This window comes from Phyllostomus discolor, chromosome 1 (genome assembly GCF_004126475.2).
Source record: "Phyllostomus discolor isolate MPI-MPIP mPhyDis1 chromosome 1, mPhyDis1.pri.v3, whole genome shotgun sequence".
In the NCBI taxonomy this organism is placed as follows: Eukaryota; Metazoa; Chordata; class Mammalia; order Chiroptera; family Phyllostomidae; genus Phyllostomus; species Phyllostomus discolor.
This window is the reverse complement of record NC_040903.2, coordinates 156,976,205-156,995,525: the sequence shown is the minus strand read 5'-3', so window position 1 is coordinate 156,995,525 and position 19,321 is coordinate 156,976,205. Positions and strand designations below refer to the sequence as shown.

At 44.7% G+C, this 19,321-nt stretch overlaps 2 protein-coding genes across 4 annotated transcripts; one reads left to right on the top strand and one right to left on the bottom strand.

Annotated features, from left to right (window-relative positions):
* Window positions 1–49: 49 nt before the first annotated feature.
* Window positions 50–1,872, bottom strand: SERF2 (small EDRK-rich factor 2). 2 transcript variants are annotated; one of them, XM_028506477.2, is made up of 3 exons: window positions 1,718–1,872; window positions 1,009–1,117; window positions 50–414 (listed from the first exon to the last, which is right to left on the bottom strand). In XM_028506477.2, the coding sequence occupies exons 1-3, from the start codon at window positions 1,860–1,862 to the stop codon at window positions 129–131; spliced, it is 540 nt and encodes a 179-aa protein (XP_028362278.2). In that variant the 5' UTR covers window positions 1,863–1,872; the 3' UTR covers window positions 50–128. The 2 variants fall into 2 exon arrangements, with proteins under 2 accessions (XP_028362278.2, XP_028362279.2); XM_028506478.2 differs by having other exon boundaries at window positions 50–391; window positions 1,718–1,871.
* A 13,495-nt stretch (window positions 1,873–15,367) lies between these two features.
* On the top strand, window positions 15,368–18,910 carry ELL3 (elongation factor for RNA polymerase II 3). Of its 2 annotated transcripts, XM_036032584.1 has the most exons (11): window positions 15,368–15,599; window positions 15,829–15,864; window positions 16,213–16,328; window positions 16,451–16,649; window positions 16,739–16,818; window positions 16,958–17,033; window positions 17,404–17,584; window positions 17,665–17,707; window positions 17,845–18,016; window positions 18,240–18,284; window positions 18,361–18,910. In XM_036032584.1, exons 1-11 carry the CDS (start codon window positions 15,468–15,470, stop codon window positions 18,469–18,471), a joined length of 1,191 nt encoding a protein of 396 aa, XP_035888477.1. In that variant the 5' UTR covers window positions 15,368–15,467; the 3' UTR covers window positions 18,472–18,910. The 2 variants fall into 2 exon arrangements, with proteins under 2 accessions (XP_035888477.1, XP_035888482.1); XM_036032589.1 differs by lacking the exons at window positions 16,739–16,818; window positions 16,958–17,033.
* The last annotated feature ends 411 nt before the right edge of the window (window positions 18,911–19,321 follow it).

Below are 19,321 nucleotides of genomic sequence, written 5' to 3'. Positions count from 1 at the left end.
CCATTCCTCCATCCCCACCCCACCCCAAATCCCCAGTCAAACCAGGCGCTCAAGGAATTACAAAGCTACTTTTAATACTTTGGGGTGAGCCCCACAGGAATAAAAAACACTGGGAAGGGGTAACCTCCTCACCCCCAGGAGTGGCCCAGGAGGAGAGAGGCTACCTGAGGGGAAGGAAGCACAAAAGGGACCCGCTGCAGACTCAGGGCAATGGGAATGCCATCGGTGCTGGGACCTGTGAGCACTACAGGAGGAAACGCGAGCATGGTGGGACTGGCTCCAGGCACACAGGCGAAGGGCAAGAGGGTTGGACACGAAGCCACAAAGCTACTTGGGTTCCTCCTTCTTCTCGTTTGCCTTTTTCTGCTTCTGCTGCATGATCTCCGAGTCCCTGGGGGTAGAGATGATGGGGCACTGGGAGGTACCAGAGGGTAAAGGGGACAAGATGCACGGGGGTAAAGGGCACAAAGGATAAGATGGAAGTGGATGGGACAAAATTCAGTGTGTGGCTGCTGTATTCCCACCCTAGGAGAATAAAAGGAAGAGAGCTGAAGCTCAAAAAAGGCAGCCAGCCTCCTGGCTGTTGGCTGAGGGGTCAGAAGTTTGGCCACACACTGCTAGTCTGTGCTGAGAGTACCACACCCAGCAACACGAGTGAAAAGGTTGGGAGAAGGGAAGAGAAATGAACAGCAAGGACAGGGAAAAGTACAGGGCTGTCATAACCACTAATGCATTTGAAACGTGAAGCTCCCTGCCCTTGCCCTTAAGGTCAGACAACAGGGGCACTCAGGAATCAGACCTAGAGCAGGCACCCGCCCCAGTCCCTTCCTGTAAAGCAGTGAGCTAACGATTTCTAGCATGGGGAGGAAATAAAACCCTAGAGGAAGCAAAACACGCTGCCCCTCACGAGTAGTTCAGATATAAGCCCTGAGGTAGCTCTCTTTTCGGTACAACCCATGGTCTAACCCAAGTCTCACCCCTCCCTTTCCCTCCCAGCCCAGGGTCTACCTCTGCTTGCGGGCGGCAGCAGAAAGCCCGTCATCTCGGCGCTTTCCCTTAACCGAGTCGCTCTGCTTTTTCATATTCTTCTGGCGGGCGAGCTCGCGCTGGTTACCACCTAAAGAAAGCAAGCAAAAGGTGAGACGCGGGGGCCTTTCTGGCTACACACCGACAACCCCCTAACCTCACCCGGACACCAGTTAAGGTGTGAGTCCTAACACCAGCCCATTTCTGGGCTTAGGCTGATGGGGGAGGGGCGGGGGTTGAGAGGGCCGAACTGCCTGCCACTGAGCAGAGAAAATACAGTGGAGGAAAGGCGGTCCCCAGGAGCTTGCTAGAGGCGTGTTTCTTGTTTCGGGGAGGCGTGGGGGCCCAGACAGGTGGTGGTGTGTGTGAACGGTTTGGGTCTGTGGGGGATGGGCAAAAAATGGGAGTAGGGGGCACTGGGCCTTTCACCCAGATGTAGGCTTCTCCCTACATCGTGAAAGGTCGGGGTGGCCCTTTGCCTGACTGGTGGGGTGGGGGGACCAGTGTTTCTCAAGAAGTGGTAGTGGGCAAAGGGCCGATTTCCGGGCTTCGAGTGTGAGGGTCGCTAAAGAGCGCTCCCAGAAAAAGAGCTCGCTGACGAGGCCAAAAGGAAGTCAATGCCAGGATTAGGCAGTCCTGTCTAGGGTGGACAGAGGAAAGAGGGCAAGAGGAGAGAAGTCTCAGTGCTCACGGGTCATGGCGACGGCAGCGGCTCCGGCCTGCCTCCGTTGCGTCCCCTCGTTCACTCCAACGTTACGGGCTCCGCCCCTTTCTCGAAGCGTAAACGAAGTCGTTCTTTCTTCCCCGCCCTTTCGCGCACGGGCCCCTGCTCCCATTGGGCAGAAAGGAACACGTGGGGTGGTCGGCCACGCTTCAGCCTGGGCAGATGATGGGCGGAGGTTCTCAGGCCCAGCGCGCCGGGTGGGGCGGGGCTTCCCGAGCAAAGCTTTGGGTAGGGAGGGGGAAAAAGTAGGCCGGGTCACGTGGCAGGGCGGGGGTGGAGGGGCGCGGCTGGCGATGTGGCGCTTCCGCGAGTCTGAGCACGTGACCTGGAAGAGTGACCTCATGCGAGTTTGGTTTGGGATAGTAACAAAGTAACCCTGAGGGACTACCGGAGGGCCGAGTGGAGGGCGCTCAGAAGTGGCCCAGGCGATTCTCTGTTATCAGGACTGTGAGACTAAATTTGGCCCTGTTACTTAGAATACCACACCACCTTTTTAGACACTTAAGTTGTCCACGTGTGTAAAATCATATACAAACGCAACTTCAGAAACCCCCTTCCAACCACTTTGTCCCCCAACCCAAACCCCTGTAATATAGAAATTCGCACCCACATCCCGTATGTCCTAAAACTTTGGTCCTGTGCATTCCACCACAGACACTTTAGGTGTGAGGATACAATGGTTTGGAAGTACTGGAGGACCCGCAAAACCAGACTGATGTTGGATCCTGGACACGGGGAAATGCACATATGTCCTTTTCCCCTCTGTACTGTCCGCACCAGCCACACCTGGTTTTTAATAGGCAATTGAATAAGTTTCCCACTGCACTCATTCTCATACTTAGCTCCATTAAATCTATCTACAAAACTCCCCCACCAGCCCTGAGGAATTCATTAAAGGAGAAATGTTTAGGAAACATCACAGGAAAGAATTGGTTGTGAATTTTAACTTGCAATTCTCTACAATTAGTTCCCATAGCAGAACCCACTTGAGGCTGGAACTTCAAATTTGCTTCCTCCTGAACGAAGAACTAATGAGAAGGCAATTAATCTCAGTCAGTGCCATCCTCAAAATATTTGCCATATGCAAGTATCATTTGAACTACTGTCTATTCAATTTTTTGTAGCAGTCTTAAATAAGCATATAACTCAAACCTCATATTCTTTTAGTATGTTTAAAATTGGTATCACTTGCCCACAAACAGAAGGTAACTATAAAAATAAATACAATAAAAATGAAATATTTACCAAACGAATTATTAAATTCTAGCAAAAAAAATATATCATTGTTGAAGATGCTGAACTTTGGGCCTTCCCTCTCTTTCTTAAAAAGGGAAACTAACAACTGTTAGAGAAGTAATAAGGCATAAGTCCTCCAAACTGAAGCTTTCTCTTGACCTCATCAGGAGATTGAAAAGCATTTGATTTTTATACTTTCAATGTCATTCAGAGCTATGTCTCTATATCAGTGATATTTAACCTTTTCATCTCATGGCACGTATAAATTAATTACTAAAATTCTGTGGTATACCAAAAATCTATTTTTTGCCAATCTGACAAAAAATAGGTATAATTTTGACTCATTTACACCAGACAGCTATTGTTACGTTGGTTGTTGTCATTTTTTTATTTGACAACCTAAGGGAAAAGAGGTCAGTGCCCCTGACTAAATAGTCAGGTATTGCATGTTTTAAAAAAACTCTTGTGGAGCACTGGTTGAATAGGTACCCTACGCTAACTAAAATTGTTTCTCTTACCGTCAGTAGCATATATCCCTCCCTTTGGGACATACTAAATGTGACTGAAGTGACACACATAACAATGCAACAAATCCTGACTCTGGTACTTACTGGATTTAATTTTAGACACGTATTTTCTTCATGTTTCAATTCCTTTATATGAAAAATGAGGGTAAGATTTACCCCTCAGTGTTGCAGAAAAGATTAATAACTTGATATAAAGGGCTGCGTCCATAATAGGCATTTATTTGGTTAATGTCTCCTCCATTTCCCTTCTTCAAATCCTAAAATTTGTTATTCCTTCTCCAAATTTCTCTAACCCATCTGTGGAAGCCAGTCTCTGAGATGGCCCCTAATGATCCCTCCCTCCTGGTATTCACATCCTTGTGTAGTCTTCTTCCATACTGAATCAGCATTGGTCTGTGTGACTAATAGATTATGGCAGAAGTGATGATATGTCACATCTGATGCTAAACCATAAAAGACACTGTGACTTACGGTATGTCTTCAACTCTCTCTTGGATCACTGGCTGTGGGGAACCAGCTGCCGCGTCATGAGGAGGGACCCAGGTGGTTAACAATTGAGGCCACTGCCCAACAGCCAGTGAGAAGAGAAAATACCTCCATTTAAACTCAGTACAGAGTTGAAAGTTAGGGAATAAATTAAAAAGAATGAGGACCCAAGTCTCTGAAGCAAAGAAGGAAATGAATCAGGATTTAGGGGTCCCAGATATAAAGTCAAATGAGGAAATTGGACTTAAAGGGTGGAGACATCACCTGACGACCTACTGCAACAATCTGACCTCCTAGCCCCAGGTTCCCAATGGATTCAAGCCATGTGTGCCCCCTTACATGTAGAGAAGCCACGGAATCAGCCCCATGGTGAAAACCAAGCCAGCCAGAGAAGAGTAAGATAGCACAGAACAAGGAAGAAAGTTTCCTTTGGCACCTGTGACCTCTTTATCAATTCCAGCAGCTCAAGTGGATGAGAGAGTGAACAACCCGGTAACCAGTCTTCCCGTATCCATTCATCCTACCCTCCTTCATGCCCAACGGTATATTCCCAATCCTATCAGAACCTAGGCTGGTTACTACACCTCCAATCTAATTCTTCCACAAGAATTAGATTTTTCAAAAAGTTCACTTATTCTTTCAACAAATATTGTTCTGTACACCAACTGTGTCAACTATTATATTACACATTAGGCATATAGTGATGAACAAAACATACATATCTCTATATTTATGGAATATATAGTATAGAGAGGAAACAGCTCTTTCATATATATATACTTCTGTGTGTGTGTGTATATATATATATATTTATCTATATATGTATATGCAAATTGTGATCGTTGTTTTGAAGGAAAGAGATTCTTCGCAAGGATGATATTCAAAATATTTAACAGTGCACACAGCATAAGCACCTACCAGTCAAAATAGATCTCAGTGTAATCTGAATGAAGATTCTCTGTAAACAATTCTTCTACCTGCCCTGGTAAGAAATCATGGTACCATTTGTTTTATGAAGGGAGTACACCTGTAGACTCTAGATCTTAACTTTGATTAGGGAGGTGAAGCAAGTGACATCTGAACTGAGGCAAAAGGACAAGGAGTTAGCTAGGCCAGGGGACAGGGAAAACATTTCAGGAGAGGGAAGGCCCTAAAGCCCTGCTCCCTCAAGCCATCTCATCAAGAGCCTATCTAGTGGATAGGTAATAGGCAAGTCACTGAAGCCTAGTGAGCAGGGGGGTGTGAAACTAGGTCAGAAAGTAGGTAGGGCAGTGACCTGATCTGAGTTACTACTGCTAACACCACTACTAGCTAACATTAAGTGAGTGCTTATCAAGTGCACTTTTCTTATTTGAGCCTCACAATGACTTTTTGAGATGCCAGTAACTCCAACTCCTTTCTACCAATTTAAAAACCTTGGAACAGGCAGGTTAGATCACTTTCCCAAAGAAATTCAGACAATAAAAGGTGGAGCTGAGAGTCTAACCCAGACTGTGCTCTTCAATCAGCAGGATGTAAATTCTGAAGAGACCACTCTGCCAGAGGAAAATGAATTAGAGCAGGTAAATGGAAATGAGGAGAGCAGTCAGGAAGCCATTGCACATATCCAGGATGCTGGGCCTCATTTTGTAACAGATACCTGAAATGTAATTGAGACAAATTAGGTCAAAAAGAGGATTTGTTGGTTTCTATATAACCAAACTGTTGGATGGGATGGGCTGTAGCTGACACTAGGGAAAATTAAAACCAGCAAAAAAGGGAATGCCTTCATGTCTCCTATCTTGCTTTATTTCCTCAGACCCGGATTCCTTGACACAATAGGAAACAGCTACCAGCATTACCTGCCTTCACATTTCACAGCTTATCCAAGAGAGAGTCTGATTCTCTTTCTTTAGTTTCTGTGTTGAAAATCTCAGGGCTCTGATGGGTCAGGGGCCTGCCTGCCCTGTGGTTGGAAGGTGGGCATGGGGCAGGATATAATGAGAGCAGCCCCACCAGTAAAATCAAATGATTAGTATGGGAAGGAACAGATTTATCAGAGAAAAAGGATTTGTTCCCCCTGAAAAAGAGAATGCTAGACAAATAAAACAAAAGATGTCCACTACATCAGGAAAGAAAAGATAGCCCCTTGGACTGAGATGGTGGCAGTAGAATGGCAAAAGTGTGCAGCTTCAAAATATATTTTGGATATTTAGTGAGAAAGGAAGATACTATTGTTCCTGGGTTCATTGATTTCTTCATCAAATATTAACAGTTTATCTATTATGTGCCAGATACTCCTAGGCACTGGCTGTACAGTGGTGAACAAAACAGGTCTCTGAACTCATGAAGTTAATACTTTAATGGAGGAGACTGACAATTCACAAGTAAACAAACCAAACTATAGGGAACCGATCCACCTGGCAATGGTAAATGTAGCCCAGTCCTATTGGAAAGCCTATAGGCGCATGTCGGCACACAGGAAGCCAAACCCACAGATCGGCTTTCCCGTGGGAAACCATGCCTGCATTATACCTAGGCTGCTCTGAGGCTTGCTCTTGCTAAAACTCCCTCACTCTGAGTTGAAACAGCAAATGCTTACTGCATATCTTTAAAGTAACTTTCTGAAGTCTGTGGTAATTTTCCCAAGGACAGAGTGTAACCAGACCAATTACTCTTATCATTACCTTGCATTTGCAACATATTTCCTTGCTAATTTGTAGAAAGCAGTCAGTAACATCCTTCCCTTTGTTACCTGTAAAAAGTAATCACCTAAAGTAAACCTGAGCATAATGAATGAGAACCTTCTTTGATGTATTATGCTATTAGAAAGCCAATAAAAGCTTGTCAAGGCAAGGGTTGAGGTGCTCTCTCTCTCAGAGAGTGACTGTGCCGTCACTTTTTCTCCACAGGACTTCGGTAGTCTGTGTGAATTTGTTTTATTGCATCCTCAATATACGGACTCCGCAGGATGGAGTCCACGTCACCAATCAATTTAGAATGACAACTGTGTTAAGTGTTAAAAGAGAAACAAAGATGTGAGGATAAACAATAACCAGGGAGACCCATTTCTGTGAGGACATTTAAACTGAGGCCTGAAGCCAGTTGTAGAAAAAGTAGAAGAGGATTCCAGCAGTGCAGGTGAATCCCTAACATTACTAACATCCCTCTGTTATTGAGAAAGAGTAATGCAAGTTTAGGAAATTCTCCCCCACCTCCCTATATTCCAAGTGTAATCCTGAACAACTAAGTCAAAGTAAACTCATACCTCTTAGTATTGGTTGGCTTAGGAACCCAGGCCTAACTAAGCCAATTATTGTTTCACATTCACCTGGTAACTTATTGGTTCAGGAGTTAGCATGTGACCTGAATTGGCCCTATCAAACCAAAGGGAAGTGGAATCTTTCAGTTCCACTCTGAGGGAAGGGACAGTGCTTTCTCCTACTAACTTGAACAAGGAAACGCATAGCCCCCACTGTTCCTAATGTCTACGACCTTGAAGGGCCAGCCTTACACCGAAGCAAAATGAGTGGCAAAAGTAATTGTGGTCCTTGATGGTGCTTTGGGGCTACTGGATAAGTCAACCATAACATTTGTTCTACCTTTGAGCTTCCTGGTAGAACAAATGGGAAGCTGCCTTGAGACAGATTTCTAGTACTTCAGCCAAATACATTTTAATCAACACAGAGACAATAGGAACAGCACATTCCAAGGCCCTAAGTGGGAAAAAGTTTGGATAATTAGATTAACTTGAGTGATCACATAATGAAAAGATCCAGTCAGATTAAAGTGTAACTAGCCTTCTTCATACATACCAGGTTTCTAGTCAGCTTTCTAGTGCCTTGCTTCTAGAGATGAGTGACTAGCCAATAGCACTGGAGAAAAACACTCTTAACATGAAAACAAACAAAAACAGAAACAGAAGATAAGTTTTCAGAGGATATAGAAATAATTACAGGAAGAAAAGAAAATTGGAGAGGGACTATAATCATTAGAGATGAAAAGAATATTGAACAAAAATAGGAAAGCTATAAAAAAACAAATAGAGAATAATAAAGAGTTCTTGGAACTTAAAAATATGACAGCTGAAAGAAAATATCCATAGAAGGGTTGGAAGATATAAGTTGAAAAAATATTCCAGAAAACTGGACAAAAAGTTATAGATAACTGGGGGGAGGGCAGAAAATTATAGAGTCAAATTAGGAAGGTCTAACATCTGAGTTATGTGTGAGTTCCAGAATAAGAGGAAAGTAAAATAGAAATGAGGGGACCCACTGAGTTCTCAGCACAAGGAATGAGAAAAGCTCTACCACATATCAGAATACTGGAGTCAAAGAGAAGATCCTAAAGGTTTCTGAGACATAAAATAGATCATATATAAAGGATGGATAATTAGAATGACTTCAGACTTGTCAGCAGTAACACTGGAAGCCAGAAAACAATGGAGCAATGTCATCAAATATCTAAAAAAAATAATTAGCAACCTAGACTTTTTTTTTACCCAGCCAAGCTATCAATTAAGTATGAAAATGGAATAAAGAGATATGAAATCTCAGAAGAACTTATCTACTAGGCACCCCTTTCAGGAAGCTATTGGAGATGTACTCCACCAAAATGAGAGAGTAAGCAAACAAACAAAAGTCATAGAAACCAGGAAAAAGGGTATCCAACCTAGGATATAAGTGAAGGATATCCCCTGATTGCTGGTGAAGGATCCAAGGACAATAGCTTTGTAGCAGGCTCACAGAGCAACTATCTCAATTTGGAGCAGGAGGATGAAAGACTGGAGGCATATATCTAAGAAAAAATGGAAATAAAATTGATAAACTATTTTACTATATTTGAACATACCAAAAGGAGATTTCTAGAAGAGAATGTGAGAATTGATAAGTACATAAATAATTAACTAAACACACTATAAAGAGAGAGATAACTATTAATTTCAGGGAGAAACCTACAAGAAAGGAAATGTAAATAGTACACTAATTGTCACAGCTTGTAAATAACATTTACACACTCATAAGATGTAAACATTCAATACTGATCTAACAAAAGTAACATTGGAGATGGAGAGAAAGTACATGCATATTCATGGGGAGGATGAGAGCATTAAGTCTTCATATTAAAAAATAAGTCATGCCCTGACTGGTGTGGCTCAGGTGGTAGGGCATCATCCTGCAAAGGGAAAGGTGGCCAATTTGATTTCTGGTCAGGACAAATACCTGTGTTGTGGGTTCGGACTCAGTTGGGGCACATACTAGAGGCAACCAATAGGTGTTTCTTTCCCACATTGATGTTCCTCTCCTTCTTTCTCCCTCCCTGCCCCTCTCTGTAAAAAGAAATAAAATCTTAAAAAAATAGAAGTCAGTGGATAACATCTGATACCTAAAAACCCAGAAATGGCATGATATTTAGAAAAAGCAATAATTGCCAGAAGAAACAGCTAAAAGGGCTGTAATCCCCTTTAAGCATTGGGAAATAGAGTGGGATAAGGGTTACTATTTTTCATTGCAAGTCTTATATGGAACATGTATGTACATGTATAACTTCCAAAAAAACAAATAAGTAGTTAAAAACCCAATCATGGTAATGAATGAATTTGCCTAAGGGGACAGAGTAGAATTAGAAAGAGGTCTCACTACCGATCTCTTAGGGATTTTTCATTTGCTGTCCTCCTTGTTTCTTCCCCACCCCCAAATCTCACTCCCAGTTGGTCATATGTCTGAGTTGAGAGAAGAAAGTGTTAATAGAAAGAAAGACATGAACCTCCAGGAACAGATCCAGAAACAAAGATACCCAGGACAGGAGAAAAATGCAGAAAGAGCATGGCTAGAGCTAATCCCTATAGGAAAGGTAGCTTTGCACTGGGAGCAAGTTCTAAGTCCTAGAAGACCCAGGGCTGCCGGAGGTCTCCATTCTTGAAGAGCAGCTAACTATGGATCAGGAAATGCCTGAGGAGGGGAGCTAAAGCACTTTAGCTCTTCACCTTGGGCCTCTCCTGGCATGGGTGATGAGGTCTCATTCCTGACCACTGGTGCTCCTGAATAGCTTCTTGCCTCTACCTAGCACTTCCTCCCTGTTCTACCTACCTTTGTAAACATATCATGACCAAAGCTAAGGTCTCAGAGTAGCACTTTCTGCCAGATACTTCTGCTCCTCCTTTGGTTCAGCTGAATTGCATTTGCAGTATGCAGGCATTCATCAATTCTATCTTCTTTCCTATCCTTTGAGAGAGGCCAAGGGGATAGAGCAAGTTTCCCTGACAGTCTCCAATCTTTCCCAGTTCCATTTCTCTTCTTTGCTTCCCACTCCCTCCTTACTAAAACCCCAGCTACTGCACAGTCCTGTCAACCATCTCTCCTATAGCAATCTATTTATCTGTTCCCTTTAGGTGTTCCTTTTCTAGTACTCACTTGGGCCTTGTGACAGAAGTTCAGAGGCAAAGAGCTAATATATAGCAGAGTTTGTGCTACTCTGCTGGAAAATACGTATGGCCCTACTCTTGCTAGGCTCAAAACGGGGTTTCAAGTTCTTATGCTGGGGCAATCTGTTAAAGTGTATCCTCAATGCAGCAGCATCAGAACTGTGGGAGAACATGTGAGTTCCAGCAAAGGGAACTCTCTCAAAGTGCAGAGTGACACTCCAGAACCACAGAGGTGCAGGGCTAGCAGACTGAAAAGAATGAGAGAAACATTCCCAGATCCAAAGGATAGAATATCTTAGTCCAAAGCACATAGTAATGCGAGGACAAGGGAAAAGGGATGAGAAGACCCAAAATAATAACTATAGAAATAGGGTTGCATGCATACCTGGAAGATATCTTTTTACTCTTCTTCCATATATTGATGCAGAGCCTGCCCTGATGTAAGAGAGTATAAGCTGCTGATGTGGCATGACATTGTAAGTGTGGAGAATAAGCACAGGCTCTAGAGCCAGGTGGCCTGAGTTCAAATCCTAGCCAGACCACTCAGAATTTTTTGTGTGTGTCATGGACCCCTTCTCACAGTAATGTTTTTAGATACATTTTGAAAAATATGGTATTTTTACACTCATTTAATTAAAGCATTATTCACAATAGCCAAAAATGGGAGCAATCCAAGTGTCTATTGACAGATAAATGGACAAATAAAATGTATATACATATGTATACAAGGTCTGTCCAGCCATGTAATATGAAAAATAGAGACATTTACTGAAGAAGATAGAACCATTGTATATAGAACAATAACACCTCAGTCCCCTTCAAAGTAGGCACCTTGGGACCTCATACAGTTCTCCCAATCAATATCAGTTGCTCTGTTGTATTTTCGTGTATCTCATCGATGTTCTGAAATCTCTTGTCTTTCAAAGGGTGACTTTAGTTTGGGGAAAATCCAGAAGTTGCAGGGCACCAAATCTGGGTTGTAGCAGGTACTGAGTTACCTGGGTGATCTGATGTTTCACCAAACATCTCTGCACAAGACGTGATGCATGAGTGGGCACGTTGTCGTGATAAAGCTGCCAATCACCAGTTGCCCACAGTTGCAGCCTTCTGAATCATCTGAATAGTTTCCATGAAGAAATGTTCAAGCTTAACGTAAAATTTAAGGCAGATTCATTGCTCCACTTGCTCAGTCATTTTGAATGTGACAGCCACACAGTACACATGCTCACTCAGTGGTGTCTACCACCCCCACTGACCAGTACAGTGAAGTCGTCATTGTTCACACATGAGCATTCCAGTCCACTCTCCTTGGCTGACAAGTTACAGCAATGCCGGGCAAACTGTCCTCGTTATGTTAATAATGGCTGGACTCTTTCTGGACAGAGTTCGTCATATAAGCAGTTTTATTGAGACAGAGTTCATATATCATAAAATTCACACATTTGAAGTGAAGTGTACAATTTAATGGTTTTCAGCATATTCACAGATGTGTGCAACAATCACCACTGTCAATTTTAGAAAACTTTCATTACAATGGTCAATGTTTAATCTTCATTTCACTTAGCCTATCAATAGCATTTGACACAGTTGATCAATCCCTTCTCCTTGAAACATTTTCTTCACTTCACTTTCAGGACACCACACTCTCTTGGTGTTTCTGGTGTTCCCTCCTTCCTCACTGGCCATTTCCTTTCAATTGGCTTTGCTTTTCTTCACCCTGACCTATTTCCAGAAATTCAAGTGCCCCAGGGTAGAAGTCTTTAGGTTTTTCTCTATTTTTCTGGATGATCTCAGCCAGCCTCATGACTTTGAATACCATCTATATGTTTAGTTGCAAAGATGTGTCATTAGAGACCAAAGCTAAAACTATCCACACCCTCATATTCCCAATTACTATGTATGAATGTGAAAGTTGGACAGTGAGGAAGGCTGAGAGTTAAAAAATAATTCACATGAAAGTTGGTGTTGGAGAGAGCTCTATGGATGCTCTGGACCAACAGAAAGATGAACAAGTAGTTACTAGGGCCAATTAAGCCTGAAAAGTCACTGGAGGCAAAAATGACAAAACTGAAGCTGTCCTACTTCGGGCACACCATGAGAAGGAGGGTTCTCTGGAAAAGACAATAATGCTTGGAAAAATTGAAGACAACAAGAAAAAGGAAAATCAAATATGAGAGGGACTGACTCCATAAAAGAAACCATAAACATGATTCTATAGGAGCTGAGTATGGCTGCTGAGGACAGGACATTGTGAACATCACTCAGTCATAGGGTTGCCAGAAGTTGGAACTGACTCAGTGGCACATAACACGCACACATATGTTTAGTCCTACCAAGTGTACATCTCTAGCCCAGACATCTTTCACCTTCTCCAGGTTTGTGTGTCTAACTGCCTGCTTTACATCCCCATGTGAATTCTACTAGGCAACTCAGCATATTCAGAACTAACACTGTTCCACATGCAGTCTTCCCTTCCTCAGTTGATGACAATTTCATCTTTCTAGTTGTTCTGGACAAAACCCCTACAATTATCCTTAATGACATTTATCTCTCACATATTACATTCAATCCACCAGGAAATCCTCTATCCTCAACATATCCAGAACCCTACCCCTTGTCCTACCTGCTCTGTTATTCCCTAGTGCAAGCCACCACCACCTCTAGCTTGGATTGCTGCAATAGCCTCCTAACAGGTCATACTGTTTTCATCCTTATCCTCCTGGTCTATTCTTAACACAGCAACCAGAGTGATCCTTTTAAAATAGAAGTGGCTTCATATTACTCCTCTGCTCAAAACCCTGTAATGACTCCCTATATCATTTAAAGTAAAAGCCAAAGTCTTTACAATACCCATAAGGCCCTTTATGACCCAATCCCCCTGCTCCTTACTCTTACTACTCCCCGCTTCACTCATTTTGTTCCGCTCACACTGACCTCAATTTTTCTTCAAACACTCCAGGCACACTTCTGACTCACAGAGTTTGCACTGGCTAGTCTCACTGTCCGAAAAGCATTTCCTCCAACTGTACAGCTTAGTCAATTCCCTTTAGGGCATTGCTCAAATTTCTTCTTCTCCAGAAAGCCTCTCTCATCACCTTACTTAATACAGTGTCAACCCTCTCCACCCTTCTCTACTTTCTCCTCCTCCACTTCTAAACCCTTTTACCTTGCTCTGTTTTTTATTTTTTCTATAGCACTTATCACCTTTTAACATACACTATGTTTTTTATTAAACTTATTGGGCCAAAATTTGTCAATAAGATTATGTAAGTTTCAAGTGTACAATTCTAAGATACATCATCTGTATACTGCATTGTGTTCACCACTCAAACTCTACTCTCATTCTGTCACCATTTATTTGACCCCTTTTACCCTCTTCAACTTCCCCCCACATCCCATGCACTATACTTTGTGTTTATTTCTTAGGTGTGTTTATAGTGTCTGCCTCCCACTAGCATGTAAGCTCTCCCAAAGCAAGAATCTGTTCATTGATGTAGCCCAAGGATCTAGGACAGAGTAAATGTTCAATAAAATATTTATTGAATGAATAAATAAAAATATAGGCAATAATATCTGCTCGAAAAAGCTATTGTAGGAATTAAGTAATGGGCAAAGATCCTAATGCCCAAAGGAAACACCCAACACATAGATCCCTACCTCCTCCCTTCCTCAAATATCTTCCCCAGTTGCCTCCTGTTACAGCACTGCTCCTTCCTTCCTTTCTGGGAAATTTCACCATTCTAGTCTGTCCTTTGATTTTAAATCCAGGAAAATCTAATGAGAAGTCACAGATGTCATCTAAGCAGAAAAGGAACCCTGGGAGACCAGCTTTACTCATTGCCATAACTGTTTATCAAATTAGCAAATTGTCACCCAGGGAAGCAGATAGCCCTGAGGACATGGACCAGTAAATATTTTTGTTGCTCTAGGTTTGTTGCACTGATTTTAAAGTCAACTTTATTAAGGTATAATGTACATATATTAAAATATAAAATTTTAAGTACAATTTGATGAGTTTTGACGAATGTAAGTATAGTTAATTTGATTTGGGGTGTGGGGTATTAAGGTCACCTGGGATTATACATGTTTAGAGATTTAGCAGAGGGATCCTGGTTAGATAAGAGAACAACACTAGGGGTCTTGGGAAACATACCCAAATGGGGAGGAGTGTAAATACCAAGGGCCGACCTCAGACTCGTCCTGGGGTCTCACTGCACCAGGATCTGGACCTTTGGAAGGTCTGGCAACTTCGTGGCACCTCTTCGTTCTCCTCAGGGAGCGGGCCAATTCCCTTTCACACCAGTCTCACGTGTTTAGGCCAGAAGGGGCAACTGGGGACTGAATTCTCCCTCTCCTTTGCCCTGCAATTCTTCTGCCATCACCCAGGCTCCCCCACCGGTGGGTGGCGTTCTAGCCCGCACAGCGTAGCTTCACCGCTGCCACGACACTGACGGGGCCAGTTTTCTCTCCAGCTTTAGTTAGAAACCGGTTTCGGGTCTGCATCAGTACCGCGGGCAGAAAAAAGCAAAAGTGTTGCAGCAGGTGCTGGAGTCGGGAATTCCCCTTTGAGTCAGCCATCCTCTAGACCCTGGAGGCTCCAGGCCTTCCGAGCGCCTAGCAACAAGGCCTTCTCTCCCACCCCTCTGCGCCTAGAAGTCTCTGGAGTTTGCAGGTTCAGCTTCACTTACAGACAGCAACACTGAGTTCAGGTTGGCTGGAGAAACTGAGGCAGGACTGGAGATTCTGGGTGAAAGAGTCTGAGGCTGGACGCAGCCTTTCCCCCGGGAACTGAGAGACCCCCTTCCGAAAGCCTAATGGAGTGCCTGCCAAACCCAGAAGAATCTGCTGGTGTTTGCTCCGACTGCCCGCGCTTGAGAAGCACCGCCCACGCGGCTGGGAAACCTCGGGAGCGGTGGTGACTGTGGGTGGGGTCGGAGGTGGGGTCCTGGCTGGAGGCGGGGCCGACCTGGGCTACAGGCTGTGCAAGTCTAGCCCTGCAGAGCGAAAGTAGTCTTGGTGGCTCTCGCCTGTGGCTCGGGTTCTGCTTGTGCTCGACCTCGCAGCTATGGCAGGACCTCAGGAGTTTCTGAGTGGGAAGCTCCGGCTCTGCTTCACCCCAGCTGCCCGGACCAGCCTCCTGCTGCTCAGGCTCAATGAACCGGCGTTGCGGGCGCTGCAAGAGTGTCAGCGTCAACAGGTGCGATGGCCCCGGACCCCACCTTCCCTATCCCCTACCCCTCCCGACTTCGGGCCTCAGCCGGAGACCCTGACGAAGGGACCTGCATATGGGGAGCGGCACTCATAGGCTTCGGCTTCCCCACTTCTCCAAGTGAAGTCCATGAGGCAGGTCCCTCCAGGCACTCGACGCCAGATCCCGGGGACGCCGCTTGGCCTGCGCTTAGCTTGTGTCTGTGCTCTCCTTTCAGGTTCGGCCAGTGATCGCTTTCCAAGGCAACCGAGGGGTAAGCGTGGACCTGGGCTCTGTGAACTATGTGGGGTGCGGGGAGAACAGACCGGCGCCCAGGGACGGTATGGTCAGGGCGGGAGTCTGAGAACCGTCACGGTCTGAGGAAGTTCCTGAGAACTGAACCCTGAGTGGGGTGAGGGGGCTGCTGGGGTTGTGGTCCCAGGAGGCTGCGGTTGAAGAAACTGTGCTGTGTTAGCCTCCAGGGAGCTCAGGCCCAGCTGCACCTGGTGTGCTAACGAGTCTCGCGGGACCCATCTTGTCTCAGGCTGGCTCAGGGAGGAAAGGCATTGGCAGGAGGGGGAAGGGCTAACTTCATGGGGCTTATGGTCTCCTTTCACCCCAGTATCTGAGGCTCCCAGGCCCTGGCTGCTCCTGCCTCTTCTCCTTCACAGTGTCCCAGTGTGGCCAGGAGGGCCCTGGTGGTGGTGGCTTGGACCTTGTGTGCCAACGCTTAGGCAGGTAAGGGGGAACAAACAGGTAGCAGGTGAAAACGGGTTTGTGGTGAGCCCAGGAAGCAGATGTCCAGAGGTGCTTTAAAAGTTTTCCATCCTCCTGGTTTATTTTCCATCACCCCTTTCCAGATCTGGACCTAACCGCCTGCACTGCCTGGGCCCACTCAGGGAGCGCCTCACTATTTGGGCAGCCATGGATTCTATCCCAGTTCCATCTTCAGTTCAGGGACACAGCCTGACTGAAGATGCCAGAGATCCTGAGAATTGGCAGAACATGGGAGACTATTCTGGAAATGCAGCCTCACGGTCACTGATGGCACTAGAAGAGGTGAGGCCAGGAATTGCAGGGAATTGGGATAAGGTGGGGCAAAGCGTGAAGCCCAGGTAGCCAAGTGCCCATGCCACTTTCCCTGCCAGGTGCCAGGTCCACTGGCAAGCAGCCAAGAACAGGCACTCCCAGGATCCTCGAGGGAACACATGGCACAGTGGGAAGTGAGGTACTTGGGCCAGGGTGGGACTACCCTGGGAAGTCCTGGTGTCATCTTCTGTAAATCTCTACCCTCAATGGTACAGGAAATTGAGCCCTACCTCCTACCCTCGTCTTCATCTCTCTCATTCCCTCTTCAAATATCCCAGAAACCAGAGCCGTCTTCCAAACAGAGGACCCAATCAGACACTGCCTTCCTCTGTTGGCCGGAAACATCTGGACAAAGTAAGCTGTAATAGCAGGAGTTTTTCAGCCCTGGCTCATGTGACTCAGTAGATTTGGGTTAGTCCTCTAAGCCAGAAAGATCATGGGTTTGATTCCTGTCAAGACACATACTTAGGTCCCCAGTCAGGGTGCATGAGGCAACCAATTGTTTTTCTCACATCAGTTTCTCTCCCTCCTTTCTGAAATCAGTAAGGATGTCCTCAGGTGAGGATAAAAAAGGAAAAAGATTTGTCCAATCAGACCGAAATTTAAAAACTGGAAGCCTTCATTTTCATGTTCACAGATATCAATATATGGAAGTAATTTTCAAGAGAAAGAACAGGAGGCTTCTGACATACTGTTGGTGTGACCGAAGTATTTTCCCCAACAGAAGCGTCCAGCACCTGGGGGCACTATAGAACTGAAAGGAAAGAGGCTCAGGACTCTGCCTCTAGCTCCAAGTCCCTTTCAAGAGCTGCCCAGTCAGGACCTACAAGAGGGAGACTGGGAGCCAGAAGATAAACATGAAGACGTGGGCCCCAGGCTTGAGCACAGTCCCTCAGTTCAAGCAGGTAAGAGTTGAGAGGGGTGTAAAGCTGCCAGTGGTGGAAAAAGGCAGATAGTAAATTATATGTCTTCTTGTTTCCTTCAGACTCTGAATCCCCAAGCCCTGAAGAGGTACCAGATTACCTCCTGTGAGTTCCCTGCCATTTGTGATTTTATCACGCCTCGTGCATGAGATATTAACATGCACTTTCTGGGAGCTGGGAGCTTTGGGGGGTGGGGGGATACTAAAACTGCAGGTGGTAATTTAACACTCTGTTCCTGGCAGGCAATATGGGGCCATCCACAGTGCAGAACAGCAACATGCTTATGAGAAGGATTTTGAGACAGATTATGTTGAGTACCGCATCCTGCATGCTCGAGTTGGGGCTGCAAGCCAAAGGTTCACAGAGCTGGGAGCAGAAATCAAGAGAGTTCAGCGAGGAACTCCAGAACACAAGGTAAGGACAGGACCCAGGCTCGTTTTCCAGCTCTACTGGCCACCAAATCCCTAACTGACCATAAACCTGTTTGTTTAGTGACCAAAGTGACAAGCCAGCCTGTTTTGAGAGAAAAATTATTCTGTATCATTTGGTAGCCATGAGAAGGAAGTTACTTCCCTCCTTTAAGAGACCTGGAGCTTTTTCAAGGTTAAAGCTGGTGCTAGCATTTTCTTTGTTTCAGGTGCTGGAAGAAAAGATAGTCCAGGAATATAAAAAGTTCAGGAAGGTAAGAATAGGTCTGGGAGTGGTAGCAAAAAGGGTAAAAATGGATTTTTCTTGACACGGATGCGTTTTCTCTTCAGAGGTACCCAGGTTACAGGGAAGAAAAGCGTCGCTGTGAGTACCTGCATCAGAAATTGTCCCACATTAAAGGTCTCATCCTGGAGTTTGAGGAAAAGAACAGGGGCAGCTGAAGCAGTACCCAATGAGATATGAAGGAAAAAGCAGCTAGAAACTAAAGAAGAGTGCAACTGCTCTTGTTATTGCTGAGTTCGTGGTACAAGTAGGAGAACTGCTCTACGTTAAGGTTTTAGCTTCATTGTTGCCATATTTTAAATTTTAGAATGTGGGCAGTGCCAGCACTCCGTAACTGTGCCCAGGAAACTAGGAAAAGCAGCAGAGGCCTGGCTTCTTCACCTGTAGTTCAGCCAAGTCACTTTCAAATCCTGAGAAAGGACACCATTTCCAGGACAAGATACCTCGAGGACATTAGAATTCAGCCTGGTAGTCTCCCTGACAAAACAATGAGAACTTATAGGAACTTGCAATATACCCAGATCAAATGGCAAGGGCCTGGGGTCTTACCCATGTACTAAAGTGAATTCTTTTACAAACATGGCTAAAAAATTAAAACTGTTTGTGTCCTTTGTACAAACCTGTATGTTTTCCTTACATCTTCCAAGGCAGTGGTTCATACATTTGGCTCTGTGTCTGAACCATTTCTGGGCTCTCTAAAAAATTAGATCTTCAGATCCCAGCTCAGGTCTTATGAATTAGAATCTCCAAGATTATGGTTAGGCTTCTTTACTTCAAAGCACTATGGATGATGCTGTTACATATTTTGCTATAAGGTTCTACCAAATCTATCTTATAATTGACAACTAAAAATGACTGCAGGAATAAAGTTCTCCTTTTCTAAATATCAAGGTTGAAGATCACAATCAGGGCTCCGATCTGGAAATGTGCAGTGACTGAAAACTATAACCAGGGATATGATTTGGATTTACTCATAAAAAGAGGGGAAACGGTTCACTTCATTCCTCT